Raw genomic sequence first — 22,599 nt, 5'->3', positions numbered from 1 at the left:
CCTCCTAGTTTTCACCGGTGCATTTGCTGTACTTTGTAGCGTTAAATCACTGCTTCCTCAAAGCTAACGTTATCTAGAAATTTTCCAATCTAGTGCTCTAATCACACCGGTTAAGCGCGAAAGGGCTAATCATTCACTAACTCAAATGTAAACACCAGCATAATTTTAGAGATTTTAAAAATGTTAGTTGCAAGGTTTAAAGTTCTCTCACCTCTGCTAAAGTTAATTCTCTCTCTTGAACTCCCCACAGAGGAAATTGAAAGGCAATGGCCAACCTGCCTTATGACTAACCTAGAATGTTCCTCCTCGTTGCCATGGCTTCAAATCTGGCAAGCGTCCAACTGTGCCATCGTTTATCTGATGTTGGGGCAGTGGTGGAACTGCGACTCTACCCTTGCGACCTTCGCTGATCATCAGCTGACGTTTTGTTTTCTGCCACTGGCCCACCTCGCCTAAAGCCAATGTTGGCTTGATGGTCGAATTCTGTATGCAGCTGTGCCAGCATTGGCTCGGCATGTGTTTGCTCTCCAGGGATGTGCTTGCATCCAACATGATTTGCTTTACTAATTCTGCTGTCTCACTTAAGTATAGATAGCAGGGTTACTAGTTTCTAATGGTATCAAATTGTAAAAAATGAGGCTTGCTACTGAAATAAGATGATAAAGCTTTGCATTGAACTGCTGTAGAGGCTATGCACAAAAGGGTAATTGGATCAAAAGACGGCGTACCAACATTCAATCACTCCCACATGTCCTGAAAACATCCTTTCAACGTAACAAATGTTAAGTGTAAATATGTGGAACTTTCCATTTAAAAAACAGTAGTTATGCTACATCCTTGCTGATAGGTACAGTCCTTTGATTATGTGGTAACGTCTATGCACTGTGGGCAGATGACCTTTATTTAGTTCACAGTAGCTGGCCCCCCACCTCTGCTTCACCACAATGGCATCAAAGTGAAAATACACACGCTGAAGTCGGTCAGGTAGATGGGGGAGGGTTATGCAGCTTCAGGGTTATGTGGCAAGGGCTGAGTTTGGCGAGAGTATGCTGTGACCTCATTATGGATCCAGACTTTTCACCAATGTGGCAATGTGGTGCTGTAGCACATAAGACTGCAGTTTAGTTCCTGGCAGCCCCAATTCTCTGTTGCCTGCTGTTCACCACAACGTTTAGTAACAAAGAGTACAATGTACTGGGCAAACTGCAAAGCAGATTCAAGTAGAATGACCTAACATTCATGTCTTTAGGTTTTCCATTTGAGTACTTAATTTTAATCGTTGGTTTTAATCATTGTGTGTGATTTTGTGATGAATACTTGTAGACTTAGACAATGACACCTAATGTGATGGATGCCTAGCTCTTGGTATGTCAACATGTTAACTGAGCAATAAACCTGAGCCGTAATCAACCAGCAATCTACTTCTTGGTGCTGCCACCAGGGCACAAAAGTAAGACCTCAGTTTAGACCAATGTGCTCTTTAATAGATTAATTAGACAGAGCAAATGATACCTCTGCTAAACCTCTTTTAATGAACAAGTTTTGGGATATAAGTAAAAAAATGCATGCATGAAAGCTTTGATATTACATTAGATGTTGCTTACTCCCTGTATCACTCAACAAATACAGATTCAATCGATAAATTCACCAGTGATAAGTAGGGTATTATTTTGTACTGTACACTGTTATGATTGCATTAGTAATGGTGAGAATGGTACATGATCTCTGTACTGCCAGCATTACTAATATATTGATGATTTTCAATGTACAATAACATTATCTCATAATAACACTCTGTTAACAGATTGTTCCTCTGTCTCCCTAGGCACATCCTGAATGAGATGATTGAAACGGAGAGGTTATACGTGGAAGAGTTGCAAAGTATTATGGAGGTTTGTTGTCTTAATTGGCTCTCCTGTGACCAAGGTACACGATCAGTCGTTGTCAAGCCAGGTGCCATGGAGACCTTTCAAATGCAGCAGGCCTGCATGTTAACTTGCACAAGGAAACCCAAATTCCCGTTTTCATCAGAAACTGCCCCCCCCCCCCCCCCCACACACACACACACACACACACATTACAGCTTTGGTCTTGTTTAGCATGATGGCTAAGGAATGTGAGGTGCTTAAGGTGACGGTTTTCAGACGAAAGAACTGTTGTATGTGAGATAAGGGAGCGAGTGTTTACAAAAGGTGTGTCCCGTATCTGTTGTCTGGCGGCTGCCAGATCACAGTCAATTGCGGCAGTTAAAATGAGATTTATTCCAAGTTGATGGCTTTTTGTGAGGTTTGTTTTCCATATTAACTTGTGTATTCATATGATGTGTAAAATATTTTAATTGGGTCAATAACAGTGTCCATGGTGCTATCATCATTTGTTGTCATTGTTACTGATTATTTGCCTGGGGGCTCCATGTTGCAGGGATACGCCGCTGAGCTGGAGAACACAGAGTTATCCCGCCTAGTTCCAACAGCTTTGGAAAACAAAAAAGAAGTGCTTTTTGGCAACCTCTCTGAAATCTACGAGTTCCACAACAGGTAAGGAATGTCCTTCTCTGTGTATATACATGCATGCAAGCACATTCATACTACAGCATGGCTTGGATTTATAACAGGCTTTCACTGGGTGAACACAGGCCTTGCTGAACAGATAACAGACCCCTCAAGTCTCATGCATTGGGTGTACATCAGATATTAGGGCTGTGCCTTAAATGCAAATTACATTGCAAAGGCAGCGACTTGATGGCCAACAGTTCACAGCTCTGGCAAGTCGTTGACCTTCTTTAGCATCCTAATACTCCTGAAGACGACCAATACTGCATGCGTCTGACAGTGCTTTATGAAGTGATTGATCGAAACATTGCATGCTGTACAATAGCTAACCAGCCATACAGCTAATTTAAACAATTTGATCTTAAAAACTATTTATTTTGCAAAGTAGGCCAATTTGTCACTCCATCATTCTTGAGAAAAATGGACTAGGTTGCATCAGTTATGTTGGAAGTAATTATCAACAATAGTGTTTATTTTAATAGCTCATCTGAAATTTTTACATGTTGACTGAAATGGTGAGAATATCATAATTACAAGGGTTGGAAGACATACTGTTCAAACACTTGATTTTTCTCATGCCCGGAAGCTCTGCATTACTTGCAACTCAAAAGCACAACTGGATTTACCCTTATTGTACTGTGTGCAAATCCGCTTGATAGATGAGGCTGGCTAGCTATCTATGACACCAGCGTCTGGGCAGAATTTTGATTTTGTCAAAGTGCAACTATGTTTAGGGCTTTGCTTGGTTTTACATATGTTTCTTGGTCAGAGTAATGTTACAGTATATCGCTGTAGTCTTTTTTAAATGCTGGACAACATTATAAATTTAAACTAAGATGAGCTTTGTATTGAAACTTTACATTTTCTCCACAAATGGGCTGGTTTTGATATTCACTTGAACCATTATTGTATCTGCTTTGTATTTGGATGCAGTTTTATTCAAATGCATCATTTGTATGAACAAGTGATTATTATTATTATGAACTGTGAATGAATGCTTCTTTTGTAATTGAATTTAAATGGGGGCATTTGCATTTAACAAAATAATTTGCTATGTATTTTGAAGATTAGAAGAACAGAGGTAGTCAGTCCTAGGCGGTCTGATAACAATCCATGTTTTTATTTTTCTTTCACCTATCACTTTGCATGGGCTACAGTATTCAAATGTTGTGTCATAACGTGGTTCAACAGGACAGAAAATGTGTTAAACGTAAGTAGGCCATTTTGAAAAAGGCGAGGGGTATTGTGTCTAACTAGGTTAATGTCATCTCAACTTTAACGCTTCCCAAGAATTTCAGCCTTCCTGGGTGAGCTTTCAAGAGCTTTGACATACATACATGCCCTACAAAGGCGAGCTGAGACTTCTCTCCAACAGAGGGGAATTCTCACTGTCTTTGACAACTTACTATAATTATCCCTGCCTTTCAGCTTCAGCTTTCCCAAGCATGAATCCTGTAACTTGGCAGAGAATGGGCATTGTAAACATCTCTGTGTCTCAGCTTCCTGTTGCCATTTCTTATTCTTTGTACTTGTGACTTTGACTGTTAAGATCACCATCTTCCCTTTCTTTTCCCCATTTCTTCTTGTGTTTGCATCTGTAGGACATTTCTGAAAGAGCTTGAGAATTGTGTTGAAAATCCGGAATTGGTTGGAACGTGTTTTTTGAAAAGAGTAAGTGCATTCATTGCAACATTTTCGGGTTGGGGGTGCTTGACACATTACAGCCTAGCTTGCATGGAGAGTGTGTTTCTGTACAACAAGGAGACATGTTCTCTGTCTGTGGTGTGTTTCAGAAAGAAGACCTGCAGATCTATGCGAAGTACTGTCAGAACAAGCCTCGATCTGAAGCTCTGTGGAGACAGTGTGGAGACAGTGCATTCTTTCAGGTGGCTCTTCTACCAAAATGATGTGAGAGTAGAGGGAACAAAATTTAAAATGAAAGTCATATTTATTTGCTTAGTGAGTTGATACCCTTACCAGGCCATTTTAAATTTATAAATGCTTCTACTTTCAAATGCTGGCATTCGTCAGTAGGAAAATTCCCAGTTCCCAGCTTGGAAAAAAAAAAACGACTTGGACTTTAGAATGAAGGGTGGTTGTAGAAGGAGAGGATTCTTCATTGTTGTATTAGCTTTGGATATGCACTGCTGAGTGCCAATATTTAGGATTTTTGTGTTATTTTTTTCATAGGAATGCCAAAAAAAGCTGGACCACAAGCTCTCCCTGGATGCATACTTACTGAAACCTGTGCAAAGAATCACCAAGTACCAGCTGATGTTGAGGGCAAGTTGACTTGGCACAAAATTTGTCTTTGTTTGTCAGTCTGACTCTTTTATATAAGTTAAAAGGGTTGTTCTAGGCACTAGAGCAAAAGATCACAATTCCAAATGAAATACTTAAAGTTAATTTTAAGAATTAGAAGAGCACACACTATGACCAAAATAACAAAAGACCAAGACAAGTACAATCTATGACTTTATGTGGTTCACTGTAGAAAATATTACAAACATGAACATGAACCTTTTCAGAATTAAAGCTTTTCATACACTATGTCCAAAAGAGTGAACATATATTCAGAAAACAATTGTATTCGATGCATATTACGTTAACTCTTCCCCACATTGCATGAAATGCTTAACATGTATTTGCTCAGTTTTTCTTATGAATAAATTTGCTCTTTCTACATAATTGGAGCACATGAGAGCTTCTCATGAGAGCTTTAACTGAGAAGAGGTTAAATTTTATGTGTGTCATATTCTGTATGTTCAACTAGGTAAGGGTCATTAACTTACTCTGTGATTGGCTAAAGCTGTTGATTGCTAATACCACTTCAGCGAGTGAATTGAGAGAAAATTTCTTCAGCTGATTCGCAGACACGTGTTGACTGCAGTCACTGTGAACATGAGGCACAACTGCTGCCGTGCCCTGTATGACCTTTGCGCTTTCAGTTACATGTGATTGTGAGGGTCAGGATGTGATCACTGAAGGCATGAGCATAATCCAGCTCTTTATAGCAGTAATGGTATTTGTTCAAACCTGAGCAGTACTCTTTACTGCTCCTGCAATTCTAGCTTCTTCTGACCTGAGTAAGCTCTTTTTAGCCAGCTGCAGTTGCTGGAGGGAGTGTGAGGGAGTGTAACTGCCATTTCTAAACTGTGGGAGCTTTAGAGAGAGATTTCCTGTGGACTCAATGGGATAATCAATAGTTCAGTGTCGTAGTCATTGGGAAAGTCACTGTGTGTGATTGGACTGTAACCCGCAATGTGTGACACTACTCTTACAAAATTTCTATAAGTCAGTGTGATAACCATTGGATTTGCATTTTTCAATTGGCAGTCAGGAGCTCAGTATGGTTTATCTGTTCCAAAGGAAGGGCCAATTACGGGTTAGCACTCCGATGATGATGATGGCCTTAAAAGTTTTAAAAGTGAAGTTAGTCATTACAATCATGCATTTGTGGCAAAGCTCAGTGTCTCCTTGAGCATGTTATGAATGGTGGTCACACCTCATGAACACCCACTGAACAGATCATGTCTCTTATGACGAAGTTTATGATGTAGTAGCAAAGGTCACTGGTTTGATCTACACTCAGATTACACTGCTTACCCATTCATGACAAAAGCACTTCTTACATTACATTATTTAGCTGCTTGCCAGGATGCTTTCATCCAGTGTGGCTGTCTTAGTTTACATTTGATGTTCACTGAGGCAATTAAGTGGAGATCTGCGCTCAAGAGCACAAGAGTAGTGACAAAAACCCAGGACTCATCTGACATCTTTTTCAAATCTGAAATAAGTCAGATAGTAATTCTGGTAATAAGTCAGGGTCAGCAACCTCTGTTTAATGAGACAGCTTTTAATGTGATTCTTTTGGTTCTGACCAGGAGATGCTCAAGTGCAGTGAAAACACAGAAGGCACCGCGGAGCTGGAGGAGGCCCTGGCAACAGTGCTTGACATCATAAAGTCAGTCAACGACTCCATGCATCAGATTGCCATCACGGGGTTTGAGGTGTGTGCTGCTTTACTTTTTTTTTTTTTTTGTTCATTTGGTTTTTTTGTGCAGGTAACTTGCCGTAACTGTAACATCACACAACAACACTTCAGTCTTGGTCACAGGTCCAGTAAAATTTAAAACAACTGCCATCAAGTCTACCAGTGTCTGTCATTTTCTCATTTGTTATGCATTTCCCTCATATTAATGGCAGCCTGCTTTGTGTTGTGTGGTGTTGATTACCTCAGTAGCTGGACTACTATCACTGGTGATAAACTGTGGAGTGTTTTAAAGGTTTGATCAGGACCCAGATGTGCACTTCCTCAAGGCAACTAATGAAAGGGTTTGTGCAAATCAAAGATCAGAATTCCAAGTAGCTCCGTAATTCAGTGGCTGTCAAACTAAGGGTCAAAGTGTGTGCCAAGCATGTCTGTACAAGGCTGTAATCTGATCTCTTTTTAGCTCCTAGGTAACAAATGTGCAGCAATCATTGTGCGTTTGTCACTATCACTACCATACAAGAGCACACTAAAAAAGTACTCAAAGTGAGTTTGTTTCTTCTATCAAGCAGTCAAATTCATGTAGCCGTTGCAAAGTCATTTTTTATTCAGCATAATAATAGCACCCTGAAACTTACTGTGCACTTTTTTCCATCAGTGATGGTTCAAGATAAGCTGATAGTCTATTAAGAGCATTGATACACTTCTGCTTTTCTGTGTAGGGCCTCTGAATGTTACTATGCATCTATCCCTAGGGCAACCTGAACGACCTGGGCAAGCTCCTGATGCAGGGCTCCTTCAACGTGTGGACCGACCACAAGAAGGTCCACAGCAAGGTGAAAGACCTGGCCCGCTTCAAGCCCATGCAGAGACACCTGTTCCTCTACAGCAAGATGCTCCTCTTCTGCAAGAGAAGGGAGGAGCCCTCGGAGGGCCACGAGAAGTCCCCCTCCTACAGCTTCAAACACTCCCTAAAGGTGGGTCCACGACCACCCTTCCCTCTCTGCATGCACTTTGCCTTTTTGTTCATGCATTTACCCTCATCCAGAGGCTTCCCTCTGTGAAAACTGGAAATTCCTGTATTTCCGCCATTGGCTGGGCTTAAAAATTTATGAGTATGCAAAACAGTGCATCATTATCTGCATTCAGTTCAACATCTATTGAAATGTGAGTCTCAACGTACAGAAACAGGAAGCGAGAGGAACAGGGAGGAAGTAATTTTATCAGCAGGTGGCAGATGTTGAAAAACCCGAACGTGTGAAATTTGAGATCTCCACAGTCTCCGAGCGTTTCATACTTAACCATTGCTTTAAGCAGGCCCTTCCCGCTTGTATCCTAGCAGCAAGGCTGTGGTGATAATCCGCGCCCTTGTGACCCTCTCCTGTGGTTTGTTTGCAGATGAGTGCTGTTGGAATCACAGAAAATGTGAAGGGGGACATGAAAAAATTTGAAGTATGGTATAATGGAAGGGAGGAAGTCTACATTATTCAGGTATGATGGCTAACCTGTGTTGGAGTTCTTGTTTATTTGTGGGGAAATGCATACAGGTAGTCATTTCAATCACAAAATTTCAGTTGCTTTTTTTCCAGCTTCTTCTCTGCTTATGGCAGTATGACTGCTGACTTTCAGTAATTGACCATGTCTCATTCAGTCAATCTTCACACAATATTGTGATACATAAAAGGGATATATGTGTCTTCCTTGCCATTTCTCAGTATGACATAATGGCTGCTAGTGAACAGCAAAGAAGTGAGTTCTCAACTGTCACTTCCTGCATTGGCCACTGGATGGCAGTCTTTGCTTGCAAAATGGGAGCGGTGGAATGGAGTCAGTGGAGACGGGCTGCATTCTGTCGCACAGAGTCCAGGCTGTGTCCTGGTCCATCCCCTAGTCATTTGCTGGGTGTGTCTATCTGCCCTCTGTATCACATGTTGCAGGCATCACAGCGGTGCCTGCCAGAAGAATATATGGTGGTGTTGCAGACTTGCTTCATTACAAGAAAGTCAGGTGGATGTAACACAATTATTAAAAATGCTAAAAATAATTTTTAATTGCCAGTGATACTGGAAGTGATGACAATGCATGTGATAGCTTGCATCCACAGCACTGTAGGTATGGCTTTAGTCTTAATTTATGCATTGTAGATATGTAGAAACCAATAGTCTGCTAAAAAGAATTTAGTTATATGAATATGTCATACAAATTAGATGAACAGACAATGTAAACAGTAATATAAAATATAAAAGCATATGCATAAGCACATAATGAATGCCAATGAGTTCTTCAGTTTTTTTTAGGACCCGGAACAATTCATTCAAAAATGAATAAAGCTTCTTTAATGGCAGCCGCCTTGACTTTGTTTAGGGGGCAGCTGAAAAAAGGTGGAAAAATCCACCTTTTAGCACTTTGCGCCTGTTCACTGGCACCAGATGCATCACGTCAGGTTTCCCTCTAAAAGGACTAGTGGCTGATTGCATGTGAGGAGATTTCAAATCCAGATAAGCGCTCAATGGACAGCTCTGTCACACCTAAAGAATAAGGAGCTCAGTTGGAGGAGGGAGCACAGCCCAGTGTGGCCTCAGGCCTGGGCCAGGAAGCCCTACTGGAAAAGACACTCATGTTCCGTCCCGTTCTCAGGCCCCCTCTATGGAAGTGAAGAACTCGTGGGTGTCAGAGATCCGCAAAGTGCTGACGGGACAGCTGGAGGCCTGCAGAGGTATGTTTTCACACGTCTTTTCTCAACTACTTACCCCTTACCCCTCCAGAGCCGCACCTAGAGAGCAGCTGCTCCTTGGGAATATTCCATATATCACGTGCTTGTGCTTTTTCTTTCTTTTTTTTTCAGATTGCAAGTTACCTTGTGGTAGGGCTCAAATAATGTTATGCTCTTACTCGCTGGTCTGGGAGTGTTGTTAGCCTGGTCTGACACTGTTGCTCCTGTAAATTGAATGGATACACTTATGTTCTATTGTGTTGGAAGTCACTCTGGATAAGAGCGTCTGCTAAATGCATGTAATGTATTGTAATGTTTTCTCATCTTTCACTTCCAGCCTGCATTCAGCAGAAGAGTTAGGAGGATAGCTGATTGGTTGAGTGTATATTCCACATGCCATTCTGTAGTTGTTATGCAGACAGGAGATCGCTTACAGTGTTTCATTAGTTCAGTCGTGGTTTGGAATTGCTCATCTCACCCTGTTGATGGACAGAAAAGAGCCACTATTAGCCACATATTTCATTCATTGTCATACAGGTTTTTTCCATTGATGCACTGTAAAACGTTGTGTGTGGTAATACTAATAGTGATAATGCACACTAAGATTCATTTTTGTTACCAGCAGATTCCTGAATGCCCATGCTTCAGTTTATGACTTAATACCTGGGTCTGAACATCTAAAGATAGGCTGTGCTTCCGATGAATAATTTACCAATATCAGATACACAGTCTATGTGCAAATTCCCAACCCATCCCAGGTCAGTAGATGTTTCAAAAAGACTGTTACACAAGGGCGTAGGTTTGGTCTCAACATGGGTAGGGACACAATAACCAAGGGCACATCGGAATTATCTAATGTGACTTCACTCCAAAGATAATGCGAACGAGTTCGCTGAAATATTGGTAGGGACATGTCCCTACCGTCCATATGCAAATCTATGCCCTTGCCGTTACGGGAAGAACGTACTGTAGTTTCTTTTACAATATGGATATGAGTCTGTGGTCCACCAGTGGTACCTTTGTTGAATAGCAGAGTACATCATGTCCTTGTTCACAGCACTTCCGTGATCAAAATACAAGCTTAGGAGTAGGTCCCATTAGTTGTCTTACTCAATCCTTTCACTAGTTAGCAGCATGGTATAATTTCTTAATCAGTGACAGCAATTAAGCTGTGGTGACTATAGCAACATCAGGTAGAAAAGAAAAAAAGAAATTGCGTAGTGTTTTAATCATACCCTGAACAATCCCTATCAAATAATATCTGCCAACTTTGAGATTCATCAACAGTTTATATGGGTTGTATTCACCTCAGTCAGGATTGTCCTTATCTATTGTACACCAAAAACACAGGAGAAATGTGAATGTTATATCAAACATCAACCAGCGTGCTTATATGTAATCTTTGCCATTTGAAACAAAATGAAAGGGCTTCAGTCTTTTGTTCGGCCTCCAGATTGTCTATCTATAATCAGCAAAGGCGGCTCTTAAGGTCTTAAGAACCCTTTCGTGAATGCATCATCAGTTTGCGATGGTAGGTGTTTGGGGGGGGGTGAGCTCAGACACACATTGCGACCCAGCACAGACCCTTCCTGGTCCTCGCCTCTTGTCTGACAGCCAGGAAAACATCCCGCTGCTGTACACTGCGCTGGCAAGACTGACCAGGTCTTACAGAGGGGCAGCACTGCCGGGAGACGGACGTGAACAACACTTTCATTCACAGCCGGCAGCTCTGCACCAGCATGAGCTGAAATTCAGCTCGGAGGGAGTCTACCTCGGTTATCACGCTCTAAAGACCGTTGGGAGACTAGTGGAAGATGAGACTGTTTTGGCGTTTGGCCAAAAGCCACTGTCTCTTTCACTGTCATGAATCATACATTTCTCTTTTAAGCAGCCCATCTGACCCATATCTGCCTAACTGACTTGACCTGATATGCATTAGATAAATTAGCTCAGTCGATGTTTCAGAGGAAAATGTATTTTTCTCACCTTTCTCTTCCTCTTAATATATTGCAAATATCATCATTAAATTGTTAAAAAAAAAAAAAAAACTAACTAATCTAACAAAAACAAACAAAAAAACAAAGACATGTTCTAGAAAGAAGCTGGTGGTCAAAGGTAAAGTCCAATCTCTTCCTGTAGTTTCCAGTGACATCATTCCCATGTGACATAATTTTGTTGTCTGTTCACAGAGGCAAGTCAGCTGCACCAAAGGATCAGTGATGTTGTGTACCACACTTCTCTCAATAAGTCCAATTCCAGGTAAAGAGACTTTTTCCTACACAGAGGAATGCCATTTTATTTTTTTAAAAATTGACACATCATCCCCCATGGGCAATGAACAGAAGAGAGATACAATGGATAAATGTATGAAAGAGAAACAGTGAATGATATGTCTTTTTTATAACGATACATATGTTTTATTATGTGGATGTGAATACAAGCATACATTCGTAGACATACTGATTACTTTTTATGTTACGTGTTCTGTAACAATCTTTCCTTGGCCTTACATGTTTTTCGCTTGTCAAGCTAATGGAGCTTCATATAGTTATCAACTTGTCATGACTTAAGTTGCACAGATTCTCACATGTATAACGTTCTTGTTACTGAAAAGTGGATTGACACCAACTCTGTGCTGTTTGCCAGAAATGTGACTAAAGGAGTGCTGAAGCAGTCGGACTCGTCTTGCTCGGAGCCAGGAAACACGAGGAGAAGCCCCAGCCCTCCCCATAAACCGAGGAGAGGTGAGCCCAGCTGTGGAACCAAAACAAACAGCAGCCTCACTACAGACTCACCTCACAGTATCTGGATATGGTGGATGTTACACATCGAGGATGAGTCAGTCATAGTTAAAGGGCCTCCTCAACAATGGCTGACTCTGGCTGGGTTTTAAATAAAAGACACATTCCTTGACAGTCAGTGGTGTTGTCCACAGTGATCCTGCTGTCAGCACACTGCTCTCTCACTTCTGTGAGATCCCTCAGCTTGGTTCAATTTAGGTCGCTTGGCAGTTTCTTATCTTCCTGAGTGGAAACCCATGAATATTCATAGACCGACCCACAGACTTGACTTGAAATTTCCATTATTTATGCATTTTTGGTTATGGGTGCTCAATGCAAAAATGGCAGCTGTCATCAGCAAATTATCACCAGCACAACGCTGGCTTGGGAGCTGAGATACTGTTTAATAAGCCTCTCCTGCCTGTGGCCTTGTAGCCATCGCCCTTGGCTGATCCCACCTTCAGCTCAGAACTCCTCGGTGAGTCACAGAGAGAATGAGGTAATGGGTACGATTTCACACCTCTGACCCCATGGGCCTCTGCCAGCTTTTAGCAATCGAGTGACAGCGTATCCTGTGTTGACCTGTTTGGCAGAGTGTTTCAGAGTGGTGGCCCTTTGACGAGGACAGTGACACATTCTGCCCTGCAGGCGCGAAAGGACTGTGGCCACCCTGTCAGATAGGACAGTGTAAGAATACTTGTTGATAATTTTATTGGTTGAAATGGGCTCTGGATGACAAAGCTGTGGAATATTTTGCCAGCTAAACCATTGTTCAGTGGGTGGTGGATGCATACTTGGTTGTTAGTCCCTGACTTGTTCATATTAACAGTGTAACATTTTCTGTCACAAAGAATTTTTTATTTTAATTTTGTAATTTTTGATTATATTTGATTTGTTGTGTGAGGATATTATTTATTCTGGTCATACAAAGACTGGTGCTGGTAATAAGAGAATAGTGAAATACAGTGTTATATAGAACACATGTGGGCCCAAACAGTAATCAGAAGAAGAAATGAAATGGGTTTTTCATTGAGCGTGGAGGTTTTCTGCGAAAACAAGAGATGAGGTACTGATGTGTTGAGCTTGCCCTTTGGTGTGCTCAGTTTTATGTATAGCTTATAAAAGTAAGCTGTGGCTGCTGCAAAGTAAGCTCTTAATCTGTGGCTGTGCAGGAGATTGTATACTGAGGGTAGGACCCCTGCCCCCTAATGGATATCAACACCCATTCAGACAGGGGACTATGATTCCCCATTTTGTCCATTAGAGATGACACTGTTTTAAGGGGTTCTCCCATCTAAAAACCTTTCCCGCTCTCGCTCGGTGAACCAGAGTTGACTCGGGAGCAGAGTGCTGCTTCAAAATTCTCGAGAAACTGTTTTTTGGAAAGAAAAAAAAAATAGGAAGACGGGAAACCATTTTGATGACTTACCGAATCAGTGGAGTGTGACATTCAGCAAAATGTCCAGTTAGCGCGCTGCGGGAGGCCAGGGAAGACTGGGGAGTTTGTCCTGCAAATGCACATGTGACAGGGACAGAGTGCTCTTCTGGAAAGGAAACTTTCGATCACTGCAATGCCTACTTTATTGCAGGCCATCTACAGCACTGCTTCTCTCTGCTTCAGCTGCTAATAACAGGTAGTGCTGCAGATCATATGCCTCTGTTGCAAGCTGGTTTTCTGTCAAGTTAGCAAATTATATTATTCTGCCAGACAAAAAATTAATCACTGGGATGGGAGAAGTACAGTGGGGGAATGCGCGAGGTACACCTCTGTGCGTGAAGCGCGTGGGCCGCTTCCCGAAGGGGAGGGCAGTGTGACAGAGTGCTGTCACTACAGCTGAGTATGCGCTCTGACTGCCATACCAATGAGCCTGGCTCTTTGGTGTTGCGGTCAACCTGCAGGTTTGGTACTCCGTAGACCCGGGTTCGAGGCCGGCTGGGGTGACTGCTCTCGCCCTTCGTTACACATTGTATCACAGGATACCATTTTGAGGGGAGATTCTCATCTGCAATTACTGTCTTAGCTTTATCAGAGTGTTTTATCAACAAAATTGAATGCCTTTGGAATGTGTTGCCATTATTTATTTCATACACCCTTATCCAGGGTGGTTTGCATACTTCAAGCAGTTTGAGGTATCGCGTCATTTACACAACTGGATGTTTACTACTGCAATTCAGTGTAAGGACCTGGGTTGAGTATGCAACAGCAGTGCCCCATTTTGGAGTCAAAATGTCAGCCTTGTAGTTATAAGCCCAGCTCCTTTACTTCACTACTTGTCCTGTTTGTAACTCCTTCCCATTGCGCTGCCTGCAAACTACAAAATTCCTGAGGTTCTGTCTGAGGTCCTTTTTGGTGTTATTATTGAGAGGATAATGCATAATACTGCAGTTTCACTAATGACAATGTTAATAATTGTCAGCATTCAGGTGCACAGTCTGAAGATAGAGTGGCAACTTTTGGCCAAAAAAAAAAAACAGAACTGCATCATTTTAAGCAAGTTCATACTCTGGTCATTGTATGATGTGTTTCTAAATGCTTTTTGTGCTTTCAGGGTTTGAGAATCTTAGTATGTACCAACTTCAATGCTAGCAAAAAATGGCATGAATCTCCTTGATGAATGGGCAAAACAATTCTTCTGTGAATATGCAAAGATGTGCCAAAGTTTCTCTAATGCTCTGATAATTTATTCTTTTGCTGCGATACAACGGCAACATTGTGAGAATGCTATGCATTAACTGAATGATCAACAATTGCTGGGTGGTAACTTGCTTGTTCCACTGCTTGCTTGTTCAAGTCTGAAAATTGTCTACCCTGGGCTTACTGTTTAGTGAACACTGCACACATTAACTAATTTGTACGGTATGTCGTTTGTTGCATTTGTGTATTGGTGCAACTTTACCAGCTGGATGTGCGTGTCACTTTAAAATTATGTGTTGTGTTTCCTAAAGGAGCAGAAGTGTATCATTAGTGTGCTCACCGCAATTTAGCCTATTGATAATTCCATACAGCTCTGCATATTATGGAAAAATGATAGAGGAAGAATCTGTCTAATGGACACAATGGACTATGTTGGCAATTATTGCTGTGTTGATGTAACCTCAGTCTGTGAACTATACCTGTCGATACGGTACTTCTCGTTAGCATATCCGCCATTGATTTTTCATCTGCGGCTGTGGACTAGTCGATTCTTCAAGTGTCTGCAATTTTTCTTCATCTTTTCATGCTGCCTGTCTCAGTCTCTTAGACATATGAGAAAGACATGTTTGATACTATCTCCCTATTCTCTTTGGTAGGCCTGAAGTCTTAAGAGTATACTTGATATCTACTTTTCATAAAATACAAAGTCTTAGTCATGAGAAATGTGCATTATCTGTATGTTAGATGCATTTGAACCCCATAGAAAGCATGTATTTGTGTATATTAAGCCCTGTCTGTCTGATTTATGAACAGCTGCCATATCCAACCATAATCTTTCCCTCGTCTTTCCATTGCCTACCCCAGGGCCTAACCTAATCCATCAAGAACTGGGCAAGGTTCCTTTTAAGGACCACACAATGATACATATAGTGTGAGTCGGTATCTGCATGAAAATGTAAATTGGCAGACATTTTGTGTAATTCTTAAATGGCTATTTTTCTCCCAGTCAAATAATCAGGCAACACAGCGTGTTATAAAAGCATGCTATCTTTATTAGTCAAATTACTCATCAATCAATCAAAACAATCTGCTTGCTTGATGTATTTGCATGCATATTCCTTTGTGTGTGTGTGTGTGTGTGTGTGTGTGTGTGTGCCTGCGTGTACAGATTGCCGTGTCACAGGTCATCTTGTTTAAAACATGAAGTTCAGAGTGACCTCATGCTGTTACAAAGGTATAGCCTTATAGTCCGGGAGTGTACACACTAAACCTGGTACTTGTTGTCAATGTTGGTAAATAAGCTTGCGTTTCATTATGTCCTGCTTGTGTAATGTGTGGTCATAATGATTTATGTTCCCTGCATGGTGTCAGATACATTATTAAGGTGGATGGGAGACATATATGAAGATTCTGTATAATGCTTGACATGAATGCAATTCCAGTTGACTTTATTAAATGTTTATGTGGCATTTTGTGTGTAGAAATGAAGTAGTAAGCATGCCGTGTCCCATATACTTATGGTGACAAGAAATCAGAGCTTGTGTTATGTTTGATTTTCCTTCCAGGTGATGTGTATAATGCTGTTGTATGTGAATGTAACCATACCAAGGAGTCCCAAGTGCTAAGTACTTCACACTTGAGTAACGGACACAACTGAGGCACTGTATCACGCCCATGTGTCAGTGCACAGACTGCAATGATATGTTGTGGCATCCCTCAACATAACCTGAGCACAATGTTTTCCACTTGAGGTGTTGTTTCCTTCCCTAAAACTGCATTCATAAATGAAGCTGTCATTATTCAGTCACTTATGATTTACCCATATTTTGTGCCATTAGGTGCAAGGTGCATGTTCAACATGTGATGTTTCATGCAGCCCATGTTTGTGTCCTTGTGTCTCTCTGCATTGTACAGTACAGTCTCCATTTATAAAGTATACCTGAAATGTATTCTACTTTCTAGTTTTTTTGTCAGGAAATATTGGTACACCTAGCCATTGCTTTTTTCTTCTTTTGTTTTCAGGGTGGGGCCACAGACACCGGAGTCCAATGGACTCTGAAGACTTTGACACTCTTCCATCTAGCACTGATGAGCTGTCCAACTCCTCCGACGCAGAGGAGGAGGTGAATGACAAAAACGTGAGTTCCGCTAAGCATAAGTTCTGCTCTGCTCTCCCCACCCTGCTCTCACCAAGCCCGCCAAATCACCCTCATGCAAGATTTTCCTCTTCAAGTCTTTTTCCAACTGCGGCTGATCCTGGTTCACACGGATACACAGCTCGATTCTTGAAAGACGAAAGCGGAGGGGTGCAGGACTTCCCCTGTGGCTCACCTGACCTGACCTTCATTTATAATCAGCTTGATGTTCAATATCGGTTTTAAACAGAGGGCCTTCTGCACTGGTGGAGATGGTGGGAGACCGATATTTTCTTTTTTTAGTTATGGGAGAAAAAGGGGATAATCCCTCACAAATATGGCCTAAAATCACCTCCGGCTGCAATCTCGATCTGCTCTCCTTGTTGTTAGGAAGACCATGGCCGCTTCCTGGTTCCGCTGATGCACGAGGCGACAATGGTGCAGGATGTGTCTCTGGAGCCAGGAGATTTAGAGCAGTGTCCAGGGGAGGTGGAAAACGGGCAGTGGTGAGTAATGAAGGAACCGCCCCCGTTGCCTTGGTGCCCATCTCTCCACTCTTAGACCTTATTTCAGTCTAATAGCCATGTGCTCTGTTCTTAACTTTCGGTTATAGAGTCAGGAAAGCATCACCTTTTCATTTGTCACACAGCGTTCTGTTATTTCCATGACCGCTGAACTTAAGTTGATGTGTAAGAAAAAAAAATAATAATAGTAATGCTTGTGTTAGGACACAAATACAATAGGACTAGACTGAATCATGGCCTTAGAGAGACAGCCACCCAGAAACCCACCAAATGAAGTGACTGAAAGATAAGGGTCATTACAGATTCGGATGCTGCTTTTAGCCAAGTGGTTTTTCCAGGCATTAGCACTACTTTTCATTTTGGGATAATAGGGGAGGACATTCAGTTTTGTTGCATGAATACTCATTTTCCCTACGCTTCTTCAAGCAGGTAAATGTATATTTCAATAGACATATTGCAGTGCTTGAAATAAGATTATCGGGATAATAAAACTGAATGTTTTTGAGCATAGATGTGTTTCCATGCTCTGAATGTTTCCAAGCAGCAATTGTAAACAAACAGCCACACACTTGACAGCATTGTGAACACCAGTGGATGAGAGGCTTAGCTCTCACTACTGCCAGTGCATGTGAGGTGACTAATGCCTACTACGTCAATCCTTTGGATCTGCTCATATTTTATCATTTCCCTCATATATCATCTTAATAACCACCTTCAGTCATTGACATCCCTGGGGGTAGGCATTAAACAAAGCTATTACATGTCCTCTCATCGACAGAATGTAAAAATGTGGTAGTGAGTAAGCTTGCCTTTAAAAATATGAATAATTTAGTTAGCCTGTTGTATGAATGAGCGCTACTCCAGGGCCAATGAGTTCTTTTTAGTAGTATTTGTTTTCTGTCCTTGCTTTTCAATACTGTAAAGTAAATGTACACTGAATAAAGAAATGAGCCAACAACGGCATCTGTTTGCCATGGAGGTGTGGGTGTTTAAATATTAAATACTGTTTTTATGACAGTATTTGTCATACGTTGAGCAAGTGTTTCTAAGGTGTTTGCTTTACCACTTCACTCCGGTTAGAGGATAAGGAAATTCAAAATGCTGTCTGCAGTACAGGCAACGTCTTTTAATCAGAAACAAGGACGGCACGCTTGTTAAACTCGGTTATTGCATTAGCCCCAGCCCAGCATGCAGTCAGTGCTGGAAGTGATTTCTTCCAGCATAGCCCAATTGGCAGCACTTAAAGCGCACAGACAGCTGGGAGATCAAATGCATGCTCTGCGTGCGGCCAGACTTAGGGTGGAGAAGATGATAAACAGTACGCCCAACTTGACCATTGAACGCACTTCCATAAAAGGACTGTGATGGTTGAAGGGAGGCAGAGTCATAAGAAAATTACAGTTCTTTGTCTTAGACACATATCAGTGATAGCACATATACAGTGCCTCTGAGAAACCTGAAATCTCTAAATATTTATATAAAGATCTACCTGTTGGATGATCAGATGATCTCCACAAAATTGCTGTAGATTAACCTGGCCAAATCATTTTTGTCCAAAAGTGTAAATATCCCACACTCACTGTTAGCTGACTCCGGCAATTAGTTTTTTTTAAAAAGCCATAAATGGTTCAACTGTGTTTAGAGGTAAGGGAACGCAGCAATTGTCCACTCCCAGGTCATGTTGAACAATAACACCCTGATGGCTCTTATAAAGCGAGCCCTTTCTTTCATGTTTTAGGCTAGCCCAGAACGTTACTACAGAGAAGAGCGGTATGGTTCCACCCACAATCCTATCTGCAGACGGAGGGTCCTTTTACAGTAACACTGGTACTTTTAGCAGGTTCAGGAGGCCGCAGCATTGAGCATACCGTAGCGGAGCGTAGCTGAGACTGATAATGAGAAACCGAAGCCACTGACTACAAGAGAGCATGATTGCTGTCATTGTCGCATGGTCTTTCTCTCCACTAAGTCTACCCTGGCAGCAATCACTTTTTTCTTGTCTTGGTGGCTTGGAACACTGCCTTTTTATAACTGGAGCTGCTAGAACACAACTCTCAAGACAGTTTCTGTATTTTGCGTGGGTGTTCCACAGTTGCACAAAGACTTAGCGAGTCCCTCTGAGCAAAAAAAAATGCTAAAACTGCAGATGTGCCTAGATGTTCATCTGTATAGCCACTGCTTTGTTCTTTGTATGAATGCCTTGCAAAACCTTCTGCATGTTGCGCTTGTCACTTGCAGCCTGCATATTGTGGTACAGGCAAGTCTGTTTGGTTTTTCATTGATGATCACTGTCGCTGTTGGGCTATGCTGCTGGTCTGGCTGAAAAATATTGTGAGCGCTGCTACTGTTGATGAAATGCAAACCCGCACATGCCTGTTGCTTGCTACACAGACAGAGACCTTTACCCCTTGTGAGTGTGGTTTATTTAGTGCAGTTCCTGCCTCTTTCCCTTCCAGATATCTTCAGCGACATGTGCACTGCCGCTTTAACAGACACGGAGGACACGGAGAATGACACGCTGGGGAAAAAAGCTACAGAAACCAAACTGGCTCACTGAGCTCAAGATGCGTCTCTGTCCTCACTGTAGCCTCATCTCCTCACAGACAGCTGTAGACTTTACATGCTGCCTGTCATTCTAGCGTTGCCACTACTCAGAGTGGGGGACACTACTGTAGGTGTTGTACTCTAAATTTGGAGCCCAAAGGACTACAAGTCCCACTCGCAAGTGTAAGACACTACTGTATCTGCTGCTGCACTCACCAGTAATAAAGAATTACATGTCCCAGAAAAAGGAGTGAGATGCGTCTGACACCATGCTAAGGAACAAGTCACAGCCACGCATTCATGGACCCAAATTTTTCTCACATAAATACTCAAATTAATACTCAACTTTGGCCTCCTAGTGCATTTAAAAGCCACACCGCTGACTGAGGAGTATGGATCATAGACTAAAGTGGGGTTTATGCTTTTATTAGCAGTGTTGCCATGCCTTTGGCTTGTATTTCTAAAATGTCCCCTGGAGCAGAGCAGGCATCATTGTTGGATAGAAGATGGGTGGGATATAGCTGGCAAAAGAGATTGGACATAGAGATTACTTGACCTAATCACAAAGAGAAACAGGAGCACAGATATCGGGACCAGAGGAACCGGGACCAGAGGAACCAGGACCAGAGAACTGATCTGGAGACAGACTTTATATGTAAAGATGACCTGTGAGTGATCTGTCCTACTGACCTTACTGCTATGCCAGTAGAAATGTCTCTATAGCCAGTATATTTGTGAACATTGTGTTGAACTCATTTTGTGGACCAATAATGAACATAATGACACAGGAAGAAGAAAACAAATTTCAATTTAACGACATCTGGGGGGTCTTTTGAGACTTTGTCTGACTTGTGACACCTTTTAAATGACAAACTTTATCAAATGAAAAACATTGTTTTTTGAATAACAAAACTAGTAGAGCTTATTTGTTTTTGGCAGGAGCTAGCAATTCTACTGGCTGCCAGTCAGGACAGTGTTTACATTATATTAAGAAGTCTGTAGCTAAGGCTATTGTCAAAGTAGCCTTGATCCAGAACATTGTTTGACAAGTGTGATGAAATATAGCCCCAGCTTGTGAAACAGCTGAGAATTTAAAAACCGAATTAGGGTGGCTAAGTACGTGTACACTTAGTGATAACTTCTGCCACTTGTGACCAAGAAGCATACTGTCAGTGTCATTTGTTTTATTTTCTATTTCAGAGAAATGAATGTGATTTATATCTTTTTATATGATGAAACACGAAGCACACATGAAGTTTTGCTTTGGACCTGTCAGGCAGCCTCCTTCTTCCCAAGACTGTTTGTCAGGGCCTGAAAAAGGAGTTTTCAAATGAGATGTGATGTGTTCTAAGGGTTCATTAAAGAAGTTTTACCAGGAGAAATACAAGTACAGCCCAAGTATCTTTAGTCATAATTGTTCAGCTGCTTCTTGCTTATATCAAGATGTATTTAAAATAAACTTATTTTCAATATTGTAATTTAGAAACACAGCAAAATGAATCCTAGACTATGTATGCAATTTTGTGTATGTGAGGACAATGTCATTGAAGAAGAAAATGTGTATATGACCTCTGTACATTTTTAAATATATAGAGAAATGCTATGTATAAATAAAATGCAGTATTTATGTGTTTGTTTTGTCGGTGATCAGTGCTTTTCAGGTGTGATAATAAGACTGCATTTATCATTGTAACTCCAGGCTTCCCATAGCACCTCCCCCCAATTGATAGAGAAAGGCTGTTAGTGTAAGGCTTACAGCATAATGCTGTCTCGCAGTAGGTGGTTGGAACTAATCTTTCTTTGCTTTCCTCATATAAAACAGGTCGAAAGAAATGCATGCTATAAAGTATGAAACGCTTGCGTTGTTCTCAAAAGGTATGCCTCTGGCGTCAAATTATCTGACAAAGCACAATGCACCCCCTGCTGGCCACGGCAAACTGTAATTCTAGAGAGAGGTGACCTAGCTGGCCCAACACCAGAACTGTTTTACCCCTGTACCATTTCTCTCATGCATACTTGAAAGCTGGAAAATATGCTTTCCTTCTGCTTAATACATACCTGTAGGATACACACTTTCAAAATACTAATATCTACTGAACAACATGATCTATGATTGCTCTGCATGAAACACCGAGATAAGCCACTTATTACACAAGCCCACTTTAAATGCTTGCATTTTGACGGATCAGGGGACATTGGATTCATACCAACGAAAGCAATCTGCCTTTTTCAAAACACACGTGATCTCAAACCTGTTTTCCCGTATGTTAGATAATGCACATGCCAAACACACAGAGCTGTTGCTAAAGTTTCGCTTAACTGCGCTACCCAGAACACGCAATTCCCTGTATTTCAACAGTACTGTTTTGTTTTTTGAATAAGAGAAAGTGTTAACATTGGGGACGCAAATATGCTCATGATCTTGACAGAAATAATGCGTTGGGTTAGATGGAGCCTCGGGGTCCTGACGATACACTTGGACGTGAAGTGACGGGTACATATAATTTCAACGACTTCACGTCGTAGAAAAGTCATGAGACCCTAAGCCAATTTTAACCGTGTTTCAAGTAATACCACTTGCTACGGAGAGTGCGTGCAGCAATGCTTGTTCGTATTATGCTGTCTAACGTTATCTATGTAGTTTGGAGACTTCCCCTTAAATTTTACAGGCCATATTACCACCATGACATTTAGCTATGAGTGGTAACATAACTGATATCAATTT

At 41.5% G+C, this 22,599-nt stretch overlaps 1 protein-coding gene across 1 annotated transcript in view; it reads left to right on the top strand.

The window, feature by feature from the left end:
• LOC118795345 (guanine nucleotide exchange factor DBS-like) overlaps positions 1–21,402 on the top strand; it is a 54,000-nt gene extending 32,598 nt beyond the window's left edge. The window contains exons 16-29 of the mRNA XM_036553769.1: positions 1,826–1,892; positions 2,422–2,537; positions 4,154–4,223; positions 4,346–4,438; positions 4,743–4,835; positions 6,437–6,562; positions 7,299–7,520; positions 7,942–8,034; positions 9,181–9,259; positions 11,446–11,515; positions 11,903–12,000; positions 16,694–16,809; positions 17,197–17,312; positions 19,787–21,402. Coding sequence (XP_036409662.1) covers positions 1,826–1,892; positions 2,422–2,537; positions 4,154–4,223; positions 4,346–4,438; positions 4,743–4,835; positions 6,437–6,562; positions 7,299–7,520; positions 7,942–8,034; positions 9,181–9,259; positions 11,446–11,515; positions 11,903–12,000; positions 16,694–16,809; positions 17,197–17,312; position 19,787 — 1,360 coding nt within the window. The 3' untranslated portion in view covers positions 19,788–21,402. The remainder of the gene's footprint in view (positions 1–1,825; positions 1,893–2,421; positions 2,538–4,153; positions 4,224–4,345; positions 4,439–4,742; positions 4,836–6,436; positions 6,563–7,298; positions 7,521–7,941; positions 8,035–9,180; positions 9,260–11,445; positions 11,516–11,902; positions 12,001–16,693; positions 16,810–17,196; positions 17,313–19,786) is intronic.
• Positions 21,403–22,599: the final 1,197 nt, after the last annotated feature.

Source organism: Megalops cyprinoides, chromosome 20, assembly GCF_013368585.1.
Source record: "Megalops cyprinoides isolate fMegCyp1 chromosome 20, fMegCyp1.pri, whole genome shotgun sequence".
In the NCBI taxonomy this organism is placed as follows: Eukaryota; Metazoa; Chordata; class Actinopteri; order Elopiformes; family Megalopidae; genus Megalops; species Megalops cyprinoides.
The sequence above is the reverse complement of the archived record's forward strand: the minus strand, read 5'-3'. Positions and strand labels throughout refer to the sequence as shown.